General features: G+C 43.9%; 1 protein-coding gene across 1 annotated transcript; it reads left to right on the top strand.

Annotated features, from left to right (window-relative positions):
- Positions 1-725: 725 nt before the first annotated feature.
- On the top strand, positions 726-8,615 carry DCSTAMP (dendrocyte expressed seven transmembrane protein). The gene is made up of 3 exons (XM_050892940.1): positions 726-1,751; positions 7,482-7,802; positions 8,532-8,615. The coding sequence occupies exons 1-3, from the start codon at positions 726-728 to the stop codon at positions 8,613-8,615; spliced, it is 1,431 nt and encodes a 476-aa protein (XP_050748897.1).
- The last annotated feature ends 9,060 nt before the right edge of the window (positions 8,616-17,675 follow it).

The following is a 17,675-nucleotide window of genomic DNA, read 5'->3' as shown; positions in this document are numbered from 1 at the left end:
TGGTGACAAGTACAAGCAATTAGGGTGAAAAGTGTATATGGACCAATTTGTAGCTGTGCTATCCCAGGAGAGACCCAAGGAAGGAATGCCTCTGAGACACACTTTCTTCCCTCTGTACTGACCTACCTCCAGCTGGAAAAGGAGAGCTTCATTCCCCATCCCTGGGCAGTGCGCACATGCTGCTCCACCCGTTCCTCCCTCCCTGGCAGCTGCTCTGGCTGCTCCCTGCGGGTTGAGCTGCGCTCCCCTGCATCGGGGTACCGATGGGAAGTTTCCATGCTCCCCTCTTTCCCTTCCTGGTGCCCCTGTAAGGCAAAGCTAGCATCTGCAGGGAAGCACTGGGTGCTACGGGAGGCTTGTGTCCCTCTCATACATACGCACACACATATATGTACATGTGAACCGCTGTGTCTATATAGCAAATGAGAAATCAAAGTGTACAAAAAGTAAAAGGGCAAAAATACTTTGAAAAAAAGATAGAATACCTTTTAGAGTCATCTCTTCCATGTTTATATATGTGATGTTGGGGATGAAGATCTGGGTCTCATGTAGGGCGGTTCAGCCCCCATGTGAGTCAGACCTGCATTTTTTGCAACGTGAAGAAGTATTGACCTGCCAGTTAAAAGCACATCATTGTCAGCAGTGTGACCCTGTAACTAACAGTATTTTTGTTTCCCTTTCCGTTTAGTTTGAGCCATCGCAGCGTCAGCAACAATCAGAAGAAAATGCAAACATTTGTCTCAGTAGCCCAGAATGCATGGGGAATTTTTATATCCGAAAGGAAGCCTGGCTGGAAGTATCTGATGCAGCTTTTTGCAGTTTGCTCTGCAGTTGGCTTCCTCTCAAGCTTTCTCTTATTCCTTGGCATGCACTTCTCCTTGGCACACCAGCCTTTGGGTCCCTTACTGATTTCTGGATTCATTTGGATCTCACTTTCTATCGCGCTGTCCTGTTTCAAGCACCTGCGCTGTTTTAGTGTCCTGTTCCTTCTTTCTTGCGGACTGCAAAATGGCAGGAATGCTCTTATTACTGCTGGCACAGGTGTCGTGGTGGCCGGCAACGTCCAAAATATTTTTCACAACCTAAAGATTCTGGCAGACAGTATAACCTGTCATTTAGAGTATGAGCAATTTGCCTTGATAAAATATTATGTTGAGGCAGTAAAATGGATTTACGAGGCAGCCAAGCTTTCCACTGAACTATCTAAAGATATAGTGTTCCTAAGGCATGAATTCACACCATCTTATTCAATTTCAGATGAGGCATTAAAACAAGAGCTAAATGACACAAAGCAAGAAATCCAGAGAGTTGCTAACCAGATATCTTTTATGCTGACGATACTGCCCTATATAGGCCAGAAAGTATTGCCTATAGTGGGGATTTTTCTAGCTTCTTTTGGAACTGGCCTCTTTATCAAAAAATTTGTGGGCTCTCACAGTGCCAAATTTAAGAATACTTATATCACAAAACAGTTCATTGCATTTGATGAGTACCAAAAGCAACAGCAAAGACCCTGTCTTCTGCCACTTAACAGAAAAGAGAGAAAAGTTTATGTAACAATCCCATCTTTCTGCCTCACAAGGAAGGACAGAAAAAACATGCAGTATTTTTTTCTCCCTGTAATTATTAATCTTTGCATCTGGCTTCTGTTTGCTGCAGTAGATTATTTGTTTTATTGGTTAATTATTTCTGTGAATAAACATCTCCAAGAAGTACCGGATCTAGAGATTCAACTCAGCCTCTTTCAGCAAGTAAGTACTTATCAGTACTTTATATTTCTTTAGTTAGTGTTGAAAAATTTCCCTGCATCTTCAGCAGCTGCAGGAGCAGACATACAGCCAATGAGCCATCAGTTCTTTCCTGGCATTATCATTCATTAGTTTCAAAAAGGGCCATTGCCTTTACAGCTACGTATGTTGGATGGAACCAGACAGTTCTCTGTACTTTCCGAAGTGTCATCATATTTCTAGAGAATGGTAAATATAGGAAGAAGAACTTTCATTCCTCCATTTATATATGTGGAGAAGACCGGAAGCTTAAAATTGGAAACTCACAATGCTGACATTCGTGAAGCACCACTTTTATAGTCAAAATGCTACTGTGACACTGACGTAAGAGATGCCTACCTTTCTTTAGCTGACTAGTGTGAGGAGCTCGTCATTCAAAAAAGCATGGCTGCATACACATGAAATAATAACACTTTGCCAAAATCTCAAGGTTTTTCTAGCGGGAGCAGCAGCAGCATGGAGAACCACAGAGTAACTAGGTTGGAAGGGATGTCTGGATGCCATCTAGACCAACCTCATGCTCAAAACAGGGCCAGCTTCAGAGTCAGATCAGATTGCTCAGGGTCTTGTCTGTGAATACTTCTAAAGCTGGAGATTTCACCGCTGGAGTGTGTGACCCGTGTGATGCTGTGCGGGCACAGGAAAGCTGCCTAGTTTGATAGCTTGCAAGACCAGGCTTAAAACATTTTCCAAAAACGTATAACTCTGATACTTTCAAGATAAAAAGATTTCAAAGGGATGCTTGACTGTTAGTACAATATGATATATACTCTTTCTTCTGTCAATTTTTTCTTACTCAGCATTTTCTATTACTTCCTCTTAGAGCTCATAATAATGAGAATTCATTCCCATTTCTCCCCATCCCCCCAAAATTCATCTAGCCAAAAGCAGTTCCACAGAGTAAGATTATTAGGGTGAGCAATGCAATAAGTGCATCGCTTGAAATTACAAGCAAACAGAACAGGACACACAATCTTTGCCAGAGAGATTCTCATTCTCACTTTTCCATACGTGACATTGAACCTTTGAGCTGGCTTCTTCAGCCAGACCACATTTTCTATGACACACTGCTAAACCATTGCAGGTTCAGCTTAGACAGTGTTGTGGCAGACTGGTGGTCCCAGTGTGTTATGGAACATTCATCTGGTTGGGACTGAACCATGAAGGGGAAGGGAGACGTAGTGCACAGCGTCCTTGAGAAATGGGAGCACTTCAGGCAAATGTGAACTACTAATGAAATTAGCTGAAATGAAGTCAAGCTGCTGGTCAAATTCTGTCATACTTCAGATGATGATATTTTGTATTGTATATCTGTCGTTGTTTAACCCCGGCTGGCAACTAAACACCACACAGCCGCTTGCTCACTCCCCTGCAGTGGGATGGGGGAGAGAATCAGAAGGGTAAAAGTGAGAAAACTTGTGGGTTGAGATAAAGACAGTTTAATAGGTAAAGCAAAAACCATGCATGCAAGCAAAGCAAAACAAGGAATTGATTCACCACTTTCCATCGGCAGGGAGATGTTCAGCCATCTCCAGGAAAGCAGGGCTCCATCACACGTTACGGTTACTTGGGAAGACAACCACCATCACTCTGAACTTTCCCCCCTTCCTTCCTCTTCCCCCAGCTTTATATGCTGAGCATGATGTCATACGGTACGGAATATCCCTTTGGGCAGCTGAGGTCAGCTGTCCCAGCTGTGTGCCCTCCCAACTTCTTGTGCACCCCCAGCCTACTTGCTGGTGGGGTGGTGAGACAAAAGGCCTTGACTCTGTGTAAGCACTGCTCAGCAGTAACGAAAACATCCCTGTATTATCAACTCTGTTTTCAGCACAAATCCAAAACATAGCCCCATACTAGCTACTATGAAGACAATTGACTCTATCCCAGCCAAAACCAGCACAATATCAAAATATCAAACTCTTCCATGTGATAAAAATTAAATTATTGTCCAGTTTTATCTTAACAAAGAGTAGAAAAATTCAGTATGTGTATGGCAGACATAAGCCAAAGGTTCCCAGATTGTGTCAGTGGAAAACCACTTTTCCTAGAGGATGGAGGCTGCCAACTTCTAATTGTTACCTTTCTAGTTGTTACCTGAACTTTCTTTTAGGAAGGTAGGTGCAAAAGCCATTGGATTCACTGTAACTGTGCAATAGGCACACGTATAGCAAGTCAGACCCATCCTGGAGAGGTCAGATTCCTGTGCAAAAGCAGAGAGGCTTTCATCATCTGGTCAGTCAGTCTAATGTGAGATATGTTGAGGAGGCAGATTGCTACACATGCTAAGGGGGCTTTACACCTCCTATAAACCTTGCTGCTGCACAGCAGCTGTGATCTAGCATCACCAAACCAGCATGTGAATGGTCCTGGTCCCCTGGGATACGGTCCTTGAGAGAAAAAGGGTTCAGGAGAGCTGGTTGATACTCAAAAATCACCTATTCCATGCTCAAGAATTTGCCATGCTCATCCCAACTAAATCAAGCAAAGGCAGCAGGAGGCCAGCATGGATGAGCAAGGAGCTCCTGACAAAACTCAAACATAAAAAAGAAGCATAGAGGAGGTGGAAGCAGGGACAGGGGGCCCAGGAGGAATACAGAGACACTGCCTGATGGTATAGGGATGGGGGCAGGAAAGCCAAAGCCCACCTGGAGCTGAATCAGGGGAGGCAGGCAAAGGGCAGCACAAAGGCCTTCTACAGGTCTATCAGCAGCAAAAGAAAGACATGGGGAAATGTCGGTCCACTGCTAAGTACAGTAGAGGTCCTGGTGACAAAGGACATGGAAAAGCCCAAAGTACTCAATGTCACCTTCAGCTCTGCCTTTACTAGGAAGACCAGCCTTCAGGAAGCCCAGGCCTCTGAGACCAGAGGGCAAGTCTGGAGCAAGGAAGACTTACCCTTGGTGGAAGAGGATCAGGTCAGGGAACATTTAAACAAAGTAAGTCGATGGGACCTGATGGGAGGCACCCACGGGTGCTGAGGGGGCTGGCTGATGTCACTGTGAGGCCACTCCTGATTATCTTTGAAAGGTCATGGTGCCTGGGACGGGTTCCTGAAGACTGGAAAGAAGCAAACGTTACTCCCATCTTCAAGAAGGGCAAGGAGGAGGATCCAGGGAACTACAGTCTAGTCAGCCTCACCTTGATCCCTGCAAAAGTGATGGAGAATATAATCGTGGAAGCCATTTCCAAACATGTGAAGGCCAAGAAGGCTATTAGGAATATTCAGCATGGATTTATAAAGGCTAAATCATGCTTGATCAACCTAACAGCCTTCTATGATACAATCACTGGATTGTTGGATGAAGGGAGAACAGTGGATGCTGATTGTGCATTTATTAAGGCTTCCAATGCTGTCTTCCACAACATCCTCATTGACAAACTGATGAAGCATGGGCTAGATAAATGGAGAGTAACGTGAACTGAAAATTGGCTCAACTGCCGGACCCAAAAGGTTCTGATTACTGGCACAAAGTCACTTCTGATGTCCCCCAGGAGTAGACACTGGAACCTATACTGTTCAACCTCTTCATTAATGACCTGAACAGATGAACACACTGTAGTCACACAAGTTTGCAGGTAATATAAAACTGGGAAGAGTGGCTGAAACACCAGTGGATTGTGCTGCCATTCAGAGGGACTTGAAAAGGCTAGAGAATTGGGCCGACAGGAACCTCACAATGTTCAGCAAAGGAAAATGCCACGTCTTGCAGTCCTTGGAGAGAAATAACCCTATGCACTATATGTGTTGGGGGCCAACTGGCTGGGAGGTGGCTTTGCAGAAAAAGGCCCTGAGAGTTCTGATGGACACCAAGTTGATCACAACCCTGCAATGTGCCCTTATGGCAAAGAAAGAGCTATCCTGGGCTGCATTAGGCAGAATGTTGCCAGCAGGTCGAGGGAGGTGATCCTTCCCCTCTGCTTAGCACTGGTGAGACCCATTACAAGAGAGGCATATACTGGAGTGAGTTGAGTAAAGGGTCAAGAAGATGATTAAAGGACTGGAGCATCTGTCATATGAGGAGAGGCTGAGAGAGCTGGGGCTGTTCAGGCTGAAGAAGAGATGGCTTGAGAGGATCTCATCAGTGTGTATAAATGAGAAGTGGGTGTAAGAAAGAGAGCCAGACTCTTCTCAGTGGTGCCCAGTGCAGGGACAAGAGGCAATGGGCACAATTTAAAGGAAATTCCATTTCAATGTTAGAATTTTTTTTTTTTTGACTCTTCAGGTGATCAAACACTAGAACAGGTTTCTGAGACAGGTTGTGGAGTCTCCATCCCTGGAGATATTAAAAACCCAACTGAACACAACCCTAAGCAACCTGCTGTAGCCTCAGCTATTCTCTGTGTACTGCTGTGTGTGGTTTTGGCTGTGTTTCTATCCTTCATACCTTGAGGACAGCTCCTTATCATGACCTGCCTTGGGTGTGACCCAAGTCAGGGCAAAGAAGGAGCTTAGTCCCACCACCTGTGGACAGAGGGCCTAAGCCTGACCCTGTCTGGCTGATTCATGAGTCCTGTACTATGAATTTGCTCTCTTTATGTGCAGTGTTCACTCTTGTGGAAAGCTGGTTGACCCTCCCAAAACAGAAAATTATGCCATCATCAGATTGTTTCTCATTCCCCAAGGAAGGCTAGTCACATTAAAATGTAAAATTTAATCTCAACAGATTTGTCATAACAAGCCTCAGGGCTGCTGATCTCAGGGAGTTCAGAAAGCTGGCTGGGTGAGCAGGACAGACTCAGAGACTTCCTGAGATGTTTATTCTTGGTATGAACAGTAAAGTTCTTCATGCACTCGTACCCCTGTTTTATATTGAGTTCCTAATGCAGTTTTTCCTTGCTTATCTTGGTTCGGTTTAGGGATAAAATGTACTGAGATAGATTGGAACAGGATAATGTCAAGGAAAGGCTAACAGGCTGAAAATGGGTAGCATGCTTTGGGCACCTGATTCTTCCAATGAGCATCTAACAGAAGTGCCTGGCCTCTGTAGGGTCATTAGAAGAGCCACAAGGAAGAGCTACATATCCCCCTGACATGGTGAGAAAAGAGGACTGGGTGATTCAGTGTCCCTACACTGTTCCTACACACAGAGCACAAAGTTGCCCGTCAGTATGAAATACTGGTCCCAGCAGCATGTCTAATTTAGTCTCATTCAGCATATCAGTCCACAAGCAGTGCAAGACATCAGCTCTTCTAAGCAAAGGCACCTATTAGAGGAGGAGAGGTAGCTTGCTTTGCGTGATAACCTTGTGGTCAGAGCACCTGCCTAGGTGCGTGTGGAAGCACTGCTGGTCGTGTACTGAGCCACAACCAAAGGGACAGACACACTCTGCTCTGCTGTTTTACTCTGAAGGAAGGACCCTCCAACAGAGGATCTGAGCAGATTCATGGGAGTGGGAATATATTAAACCATTGTAGCCAGATCAGCTAAATATTTGTCTATCAAAGCCACTGAGAAGGTAAGTTCTTAACAGTCCAAATTGTGGGACAATCTCCCAAGAGAAATGGTGAAAATGCAGTCTGAAATATTTATAAATAGCCAATAAATATATTGTTATGAGCATAGCATATATAGACACTGGATAGACTAGGTGATTTATGGTCCTTTGTAAATCTGAATGTCCAATGGGAGAAATATTAAGAAAGGAGGGAATCAGTACTATAATCAACTCTTTTTTCCCCCTTTTCTTGTGCAGAGGAATGAGAACAGCTTTATCATTGGTATGAGAGAGCATATTGCAAAGACTGATCCTTTCAAGATCTCTTTGTTCAAGCATGAGTGCATCCCTCAGCCAGAGCTCGCTCTCTCCACGACATGGATCCAGCTTGGAGTCATCATCTTCTTCTTAATCATTTTTGGTTTATTCTCTGGCCTCCTGACCCAGCTTAAAATACTCGTGTCAACTTCATTTTATCCTGACACTGAGATGAAACGGATACATTATTTGCATGCAAAATTACTCAAGAAAAGATCAAAGCTACAAAAGAAAACTGGAAAGAATGTGTTTGCTAGAACGGTAAGCCATCAGCTCCAAGGAAAAAAAAAATCTCCCTCTCTTAGGGTGGTAGCCGGATCCAGGAAATACTTAAACACTTGTTAACTTCAATTATGTGCTAATAGACTTTCCCCAGTGCTCTCCTGCACAGGGGCTGGAGACAAGTTGGCTATTGGTGAGATTAGATCATATAATTGTTTTGTTCTGTCCTTCAACACACATGCATCAGACATGACATGGGTACACGCAAATTACTATGTGCTGGCACGAAAATACTCCTCAGACTTAGAGCTCTCCAGAAAAGAAACTTGGTTTTCAGGTACATATGAAAAGCACCTCCAGCACAAAGAGTATTCCTGCAATCTAGACAGTAAATGTTAGGCATTTGTGAGCAGCCTCTTCATGTTGTGAAAGATGTTCAGTTGTTGCTTAGCAAAATGGAAGGTGATATATTTCTGTTTTAAAACACAGTGGGAGTGCAACTGCAAATACCATTAGGAAACAGAACTTTTTGCTTGCAAAAACATTCACCCTGTATATATATATATATGTATATATACACTAATGGAAATAGCAAACACACGTGCATATATTTATGGCAAATCCAGACAGATAGCTGCAGACACATATAGTTTGTTTTGGTTTGGTTTTTTTAATAGCCTTCAGTACTGACTATACAGGATGTTAGTGTCTAGGCGATCTCTAGCTCAGCAATACTATGATCATAGCATCATATTTCTGTCTTTTCAGGTCAACTTTTGGTTTCCAATACTGAAGGCAAGAGAGGCAGTGAGGAAGAAAGAAAGGAGTGTGGCAAATGACAACATGGTGTGAAAGAGACCAAGTGAATCTCTGGATAAGGCTGAGATGCTCGAGCTCCACAGGGACCTGTGTTTTGCACCCATCTTTCCTATGGAATGTCAATTTTAAAATGTAAAAAATAGGATCAAAGGCTAATCATCAGTATTTTGGAAAAGTGTGGAAAAGAAGCCACAGGAGATAGTGTGCTCTCCACCACAGAGGGCTCCAGGTTGCATTAATACTAATTTTTCAACTTGGGGTCTGCATTGTCTGGTACCTTAGAAAACCATGGAGGGTCTGTTATTCTGTGTAAAAGCAATCAAACAGCTTGGAGCTCTTAGGACTACAGCACAAACCTCTTTGGGTTGAGCTAACAGAGGACATAATGGTGGCAGCAGGTTTGTCTTCTTCACATTTGCCAGACACTGAAGACAGAAAACACAGAAGAGGCTGTCCATTGGCTTCTGGGCTGGCCAAGAACCTAACACAGGTGGTTCAGGTTGCCAGTGTGCCAACAATTTGTCTCTAGAAAATGAGGTGCTAGATTAAAGCCATGCATTATTGAGGGTTGTGCTGAATGTCTCTGAGTGGCCTGGCTACGTTCTCTTTGGCTAAAGTGGGACAGCCCTGGATAGTAGCAGAATGTGATTTATATCCCAGGTACTACTGTCAAGGACCAGTAGCAAGAAGCATTCCGGTGAAAAAGAAGCAAAATGAACGTTTCTCTAAATCTGTTTTCACAAAACAGACTAGCTGTCCAGGTACTATTGAGAAGAGGATATGTTTGTTCACTCTTGTTATCGTTGCAGATGAAAGGGGAAGAGGTAAATGTCAGCAAGAGCTGAGCATTTTTGGCTGAGTTCTGACAAGTTCATTGCTGGTAGGAGTTGGATGTGCTCCTTTCAGTCCCAAAGGGCAGGCTGTGAGAAGCCCTGATCTCCTACTGATTACAATCCTACTGATTGCCCCCCCCCAAAGGCGGGGGCAAGTCTGATTGACAGCACTACCACAAAACACTACCTGCTTCACTTGGCATCAGGAGGCAAAATTTGTTTTGGAGTTTCTTGCCTTTCCTGTTTGATGGTGTGTTGCCACCAGCATACTTTTCTTTCTGCTGTTCTGCAAGCAGCAAGTGAAAGCTTTGCAGCACATGGGAATGGTTCATCAAGATGTCTCAGACAAGGGTCAATGGTTGGGAGAGATACCTAAATCTGTTAGGATTTTGAGTTCTGGAGTACACTGTCATGACAATACCATGTCTGTACTTTGTATTTACTTAAGGAAATTAAGCCTAGTGGGAATGACTGATTATGAGAAAGAGCCATTAGTCTTTGGTAGGATAGGTGAGACCTTGCAGGGTTTACAGAACAGTATTGTACCTGAATGCTGGGGCTCCCACCACTAACTGGCAGGGCAGCTTACTGAGTATTGCTTAGCTTGCCCCCTCAAATTGGCAAGAGTAATGGCAGTGATAAAAGCCAATCCTTCTTGGGAAGCCAATTGTAATTCTGTACAAAATGTTCAGCTCTGGTAAACATTTTACCTAGGTGCTTGACCCCACTACTGGTGACAAAAGACATGGAAAAGCCCAAGGTACTTCTTTGTCTTGGTCTTTACAGGTAAGACTGATCTTTAGCCATACCAGGCCCCTCAGACCAGAGGGAAAGTCTGGAGCAAGGAAGACTTACCCCTCATGAAGGATGACATGGTTAGAGGGCACTTAAAAGCACTGGACATATTTAAGTCCATAGGACATGATGGGAGGCAGCCATGGGTGCTGAGGGGGCTGGCTGGTGTCATTGTGAGGCAACTCTCGATTATCTTTGAAAGGTCATGGTGATCAGGAGAGGTTACTGAGGACTGGAAGAAAGCGAATGTCACTGCCATCTTCAAGAAGGGCAAGAAGGAGGATCTGTGAAACTACAGGTTTGTCAGCCTCACCTCAACCTGTGGGAAGGTGATGGAGCAATTTCCCTTGGAAGCCATTTCCAAACATAAAGCCAGGAACTTGACTGGGATATCACCTAAACATAAGAAAAACTTTTTTACTGTGAGGGTGGTCAAACACTGGAACAGGATGCCCAGAGAGGTGATGGAGTCTCCATCCTTGGAGATACTCAAAACCCAACTAGACATAGCTCTGAGCAACTCAGAGCAGCGGGGCTGGAGTAGATATCTCTAGAGGTGCCTGCCAGCCTCAGCCAGTCTGTGATTTGGTGACTTTTACACAAAGCATTGCAGAAAACATATTAGACATGCACAGCAAAAGCTTGTGTTAATTTGTGAATGTGCTGTGCCAGCACCAGGGTGCCACCTGACAAATATTGTTGCCATTATACTCACACTGGAGTCATGGACTTGAGCGGACTAATGCACTGTTTGCTTCTGTGACAATACACATGCATACCCGTGTGCTGAAGGTAAGCTGAATGGCAGGCAAAGGACATAAGTTTGCTCTTCCCCATCTCCCTAAACCTGGGTTACCAGGGAAAATGGCACATTCTGCACATTTTTTTTAAATTCTAAAACAAATTCACCTTCAGTGCCTCAAAGGCATTGAGGTTTATCTCAGTGGTAGAACACTTCTTATCCCGACCTACAGTATTAGGTCTATTCCTTCAGCTGCCCAGTGGTCCTCTTTATTTGTACAGATGAAAAGGCAGGTCTGTCTCTCCCCTGGCATTACACAGAGACATACCTCTCATTCTCTGCAGACCTTACTTGGTTTCTGTTTTCTCCCATTTGTTTCTGTCCTGTGAGCTGGGGAAGTCTGGGGGTTTGTTTATCTTCAGCTGTCTCCTCTGCAAGTTGTTCAGCTATTCCCTTGGCCTCTCTGTTTGTTTACTATAACCCTCAGCCACATGATTACATTGTTCTTTTTTTTCTTAAAAAAAAAAAAGAAGTCTAGAAGTTAGAATAAAAAAAGAGTATTCCATCCACAATTATTTCTGTTCCTAGTCGTGCCTACCCTCTCCTTGCATTTTCTGCATTTTATTTTGGCTCTTTTCCCCTGTCTTGTCATTCAAAGTCTTCTTTCCTCTTTTGGTATGTTTTCTTCTGCTCCAATAGATCATTGTTCCCGATACATAAAAGCATGTATTTTTTCTTTCTACTGAGCACAAGTGAACTATAGGTACAGTTGAAATTAAGGATTTTATTTATTCATTTATTGGCTTAATGGAAATTTTTAGTATCTTTCACGTTACTGGGCATTGTCTCTAACTGCCTCTCTAGGGCTTGTCAGAAATGCTCTCAGCACCCAGAACAAGAGTCTGAGGAGAAGTCTGGCTTTGGCTTTTGACTCATTCACCCCTTTCCTTCCCCCAGCTCACAGCAGAGCTCAACTTCCTTTTCAATGTCCTTCACTAGTGTAGAACCTGTTTGATTTACTGTGAAAAATCCCTCAATTGGATCAAATCTGGTTTGTAAAATTAATGAAAGGCTGACCTGATTGTCTTGTGAAGATAATTCACAGAGACATGCTAGTGCTCCTGACCCTCCTGAAGCACAATACAAATGAGGATGTTTCCTTTCAACAACCGTGTTTACGGAACTCTCCTTATCACCACCCGTACCCCGAACTTGCCTTGCATCATAGCTAAGCTAAAGGCTTTTTTTTCCTCTGTGCTAGTTTTGTTGCAGCATTTCGTGTGGGCAGTTGGGTGCGCAAAGTCAGAGAATGCTGGCTTTACAAGTGCTTTCACCCTGATCCCTGCTCTGTCAATATTGTCACACTGACTCACTGTGTTCTCATCACAGTTTAAATAGCCCAGAGATGCTTGCAATTAAAGAAGAAATGAGCAGGCAAAGCCTTTCCTCTAGTTCTGTTTTACATCGCAAAGTGGAAAGTAAGGATCAAAGGATCACTCTCTGCTGCTGATGAAATAAAGCCTGAAAATGGGGATGTTATTGTCGACTTTATGGGCACAGACTTTAAAATATGTGAACAGACTTCATGGGTGCTCCTGTGCATGAGAGTAACTTCCTTCTCATTTCATTCCTGATACATAATACCAGCCCTGCCCTCCAGTGGCCCCGTACAGCTACATGCCCCAGTATTGCTACTCTCTGCAGAGATCCCCTGGTACTTCAGGCTGAAGAGAGAAGCACTGCAGGTGTAGGTGCTTGCACTACAGCCATGAGCTCTTCACAGGTAGTGAAATGATAGCCAACAGACAACCGGGCAATAAACACATACTGGCTATATGAGGATTTTTCTGGCAAATGATGGGGATGAAAGCAATATTAGGTATGCCAGGATTAGATCTCCCAAATTCCTTCTCTGCTCCTGCACCCGGAATCCATGTCACCAGGGAGAATGGAGTACTAAACATCCCAGATTTCTGTCTGGCTGAGAAGAGTGATAAAAATATGATTAACAGAGTTTTTTCCTTACTTTAACAATGTATTTGAGTCTTCAACCTTTCCATACAAGAGAGAGGGGAAACCAGCAGAATCCCAAAGAGAAGTGCTAAGCAAGGAAAGGCTGTTCTGTGTTTCAGCCTTGACAAAACAGATCCTCAGCTCCTCAGTACTGAGATGTATTGCTTCAGAGAAAAAGGGTTTGGATGCAGCAATGCCACCTCTCAAATCAATCAGAAATAGTCTGCTCTAGCTGAGTGACTAACAGACTGAAGGAACAGTCAAAGAAAACATACATTTTTCTCAGTAGGCACTGGAGAAGCCTGAGGATTGTGGCTAAATGAGGTAGGATTCAAACATCTGGGAAAGCAATTGTTGTCTTACTTCCCCATGAAAGGCTCAAAGAAACTGTGTGGCCTGCAGAAGTCATCTCTAAACCAGCTTTCCAACCTAGTGTGGGGCATCTGTTGTCTTAGCACAGCGCCAACAACTTTGTGAGAATGTAATGAGCAAGCGATAGCTGGGATGAGGTTGTAGGACAAATTCAGAAGTCTTGTCAGGGTCTAGAGACTGAGGCAGGACTGAGAGACCACTCAGTGCTCCTTCCAGTGCTCCAGTTCAGGACCTGTGCTGACATACATGCTTTTTATAATCCCATTGCATCCCAAAATAACTATATGCCTACTAGAAAAAAACATCCTACTGTGGCTCTGCTGTCACTCATTACTGGTGTTTTGGAACAGGGACCTAGGCAGTTCCAAAATTATATCCCTGTGAAGATCCCACCATTACAGTGTGCTCCACATAAGTGGAAAAAGAACAAGGACCGCAGAGATTTGGAGCCTGACAGTCTCAACCTTAGTAGTAGTGCCCGAATAGCACAGCTGAAATACTTTTGATGTCACACAGTTTCTAAGGGCTATTACTTGGCACCTTGTGGCTAGAGGCAGGATTCAGGTACTAGGGCCAGCATGTGTCACGGCAAAACAAATACTCATAAATATCACAAACCTGACAAGCTCAATAACTTGTTGCACTCAAGGACGTAAAAATACAGCAGATGCTTTGGTGTAAATCCCAGTTCACAATATGCAGGTAATGTTTTTCATGACATCTGCACAATAGTTAAAACAGTCATTGGAATTAAAAAGTAGGCATTTGTTAAGAAAAAAATTGAAAGGATACTCCCTATGAGGAGAATAATCCATGGTACAGAGCAGTAAATACCAACGTAGGGATCAGGAACTCTTTGCTAATTGTACAGGGAGAAGCTTCCTCATTTCTAATCTAATAAAAATCTGTAAGAAAGCTAAAAAGATTATACATTTTTCCACAGATAATACACTTTCATGGTTTGGAGAGCTCAGTTTACAAAATGGGTGTTTATATAACTCATAAAACTACTAGCTGTTATCACACTGTGAAAACATCTGTTTTTAGAAAAATCACTAACTTTGTTCCTTTGGGCTTTCATGATCTGCAGTCTTTTGTATCACTTTGATCTCAGTACGTGTCCCACGCGCCCAAAGGACATTTGAAAGTCCTAGGCACGTCCACAGTAGCCAAAGGACTGGCAGCCTTTACTCTTGGGTTTCATTTCTGTCATAATTGAGTCATTTTGGCCTTGAGCAACTCACTTAAGCCAACACTGGGTGTTAAACATAAGGCAACTACACGTATTCAATCACTTGAGGGATTTCAGAGCTTTGAGCATCCATATTTCTCACAACTGTAAACTTATTCTAATTTTACTTACTTCTCACAGGTATATCATGCAATTGCAAGGCTCTAATAATTGTTAAAACCTGAAGCCTCAGATGAAAGATTCCACACAAATGTAATTTATTGTTAAAAGTAGAAATATGTCCTTTCTCCCCCCTGCTTTTTCCCCTACTCTTCCCAAATTTCTGCTCTTCTTCCAAGATAGCAAAAGATTAATTAAAAAGAATGGATTCATGGTTGACATGCACTCTTCATGAGACAAAACATAAGAAAAGACAGGCGTCCTTCATACCAGAAAATTCCAGTTCTGAGAGGGAAAGATGGGCTAGGTGGAAGGCAGCTGCAGAGTAGACATCTGCACCAGTTAGTCACACTGTATTTTCTTTGTAGTCAATGGAGACAAACTGGCATTGCAAGAAAACTACTCATCTCATTCCAAAGGAGAACAACTCTGGACAGGTTCATCTAGCCTGTTCTAGATCTTGATGCAGAGATGAATAATGTTCCAGAAACACCCTTCTCTCTGTTGATTACAGAGGGAGACTAGACAACTGTATTAGGTTTGCATGGCAAGGTTTTGGTAGCAGGGGGGGCTATAGGGGTGGCTTCTGTGAGAAGCTGCTAGAAGCTTCCCCTATGTCTGATAAAGTCAATGCTAGCGGGTTCCAAGACGGACCCGCCGCTGGCCAAGGCTGAGCCAGTCAGCAACAGTGGTAGCGCCTCTGGGATAACATATTTAAGAAAGGCAAAAGAAGTTACAGGGGAGTAGCAGTTGCAGCCAGAGAGAGAGCGGAGTGAGAAGATGAGAGAAACAACTCCGCAGACACCAAGGTCAGTGAAGAAGGAGGGGGAGGAGGTGCTCCAGGCGCCGGAGCAGAGATTCCCCTGCAGCCCCTGGTGAAGACCATGGTGAGGCAGGCTGTCCCCCTGCAGCCCATGGAGGTCCACGGTGGAGCAGATATCCACTTGCAGCCCGTGGAGGACCCCACGCCGGAGCAGGTGGATGCCTGAGGAAGGCTATGACCCCGTGGAGAGCCCACGCTGGAGCAGGCTCCTGGCAGGACCTGCGGACCCATGGCCCCATGGAGAGAGGAGCCCACGCTGAAGCAGGTTTGCTGGCAGGACTTGTGACCCCGTGGGGGACCCACGCTGGAGCAGTCTGTTCCTGAAGGACTGCACCGCGTGGATGGGACCCATGCTGGAGCAGTTTGTGAAGAACTGCAGCCCATGGGAAGGACTCACGTTGGAGAAGTTCGTGAAGGACTGTCTCCCGTGGGAGGGACCCCACGCTGGAGCAGGGGAAGAGTGTGAGTCCTTCTCCCCCTGAGGAGGAAGGAGCGGCAGAAACAACGTGTGATGAACTGACCGCAACCCCCATTCCCCGTCCCCCTGCGCCGCTCGGGGGAGGAGGTAGAGAAAATAAGGAGTAGAGTTAAGCCTGGGAAGAAGGGAGGGGTGAGGGGAAGGTGTTTTTAAGATTTAGTTTTATCTCTCATTATCCTACTCTGATTTGACTGGTAATGAAATAAATTAATTTTTCCCCAAGTCGAGTCTGTTTTGCCCGTGACGGAAATTAGTGAGTGATCTCCCTGTCCTTATCTCGACCCACCAGCCTTTTGTTATATTTTCTCCCCCCGTCCAGCTGAGGAGGGGAGTGATAGAGCGGCTTTGGTGGGCACCTGGCATCCAGCCAGGGTCAACCCACTACAACAACAAACTCAGATGCAGACCATTGCAGCATAGAAGTCTACAGTGAACAGTGAACCCTGCTCCCTTGTAATAGTCATTGTAATAGTGCTGGATGCCTGGTTCTGCTATTCTGCCACCCCAAAGACAACCTGAGAAATGGGAACCTGTGCTAGCTCTTCCTGAACATCCCCATGATTATCCTCCACCATCTTACAAAGAAAATTCTCCTTTGCTATTTAGAGACAAAAGAACTACCAACCTAGTAGGAGTTTGTTTCTCATACAAGCTCATACATCACTGTATGCCTGTGAATATACCAGGAACTACAACTTCAGAAAGCAAGTCTGCTTTCCACTGTCAAATTAAAAATAACAGTAATTATTATATGCTTTCTGTGTCTGTCTTAAAATTTGAAAGTCTTTCTGTGCCTGTTTGGCCCATGGATCGCACAGAAGTATAGGTTATACTGTTTCTACATATAGGACAATAAACTCACTGTACAGATGTTTTTGTGTTGGCCTCATTTCTCTCTTAAATATTCCCCAGTGACAGTTGCCTAAAAAGAAGGGCTATCACATGTGAAAATGAAACTTTAAACAACATTCTAGGTTTCCGAGGCAAAACCTGTCTAGACATGGTAACAGAGTCATGCTTCTAAGAATACAATTACCTCTCAAATGGGAAATCAGATAAATTGAGCAAACAAGATTTTTTTTTTAAATTAGGAATCCTATCCTACAAAAAACAAAGTATTAGTTACATCAGGAAAAAACTCACATTTTCAGTAAAAAAAATTTTTTTAAATTAATGCGTTATGCTCTTGCTCTGGTGATCCCACTTCATAAGCCTTCACATTATGGGTGTATGTCTCTCCGTAAAACCAGAACACAAAACAGTAATGTAGGTGAGTTCACCAGTATGATTAGCATAGGTTTGCCCAGGGTGTAACAAAGGAAACACCTGAACACACCAATAAATGCTCAGCTGTGCAACTGGCAGGGACAAAATGTATAAACTCCTTTAAAGACAGGGACAGGGAGATGTAGCAGCAGCTCTAAAATAGTGACAGTTCCCCTGAATCAGCATTTTTCTGTACCTGACCCCTTCCAGGAAGGGAAAAACAAGAAATCAAATTCAGCCTCTACTATCAGAATTCTCTGCATTGCTAAGCACAACAGAGATCTTCCTAACACGAAATTAGAGAATTAGGATTCGTCTCCTGTGACCTAACAGAGTAGAAAATGTGCTTAAAGGCCGTTGCTCATTGCTTTTACCTTATAGGTTAGCTGATACCTTCTAAAGATAAATATTAAGAAATAC

Source organism: Gymnogyps californianus, chromosome 2 (assembly GCF_018139145.2).
Source record: "Gymnogyps californianus isolate 813 chromosome 2, ASM1813914v2, whole genome shotgun sequence".
In the NCBI taxonomy this organism is placed as follows: domain Eukaryota; kingdom Metazoa; phylum Chordata; class Aves; order Accipitriformes; family Cathartidae; genus Gymnogyps; species Gymnogyps californianus.
Note: the sequence above shows the minus strand (reverse complement) of the source record. Positions and strands in the feature narration are given on the sequence as shown.

Excerpts from the sequence above, each read along its gene's own strand:
- DCSTAMP (XM_050892940.1), top strand. The coding sequence starts at position 726 with ATGCAAACATTTGTCTCAGTAGCCCAGAATGCATGGGGAATTTTTATA. Across the intron at positions 1,752-7,481 it reads AACTCAGCCTCTTTCAGCAA|AGGAATGAGAACAGCTTTAT; the intron begins GTAAGTACTTAT and ends TTTCTTGTGCAG. Across the intron at positions 7,803-8,531 it reads AGAATGTGTTTGCTAGAACG|GTCAACTTTTGGTTTCCAAT; the intron begins GTAAGCCATCAG and ends CTGTCTTTTCAG.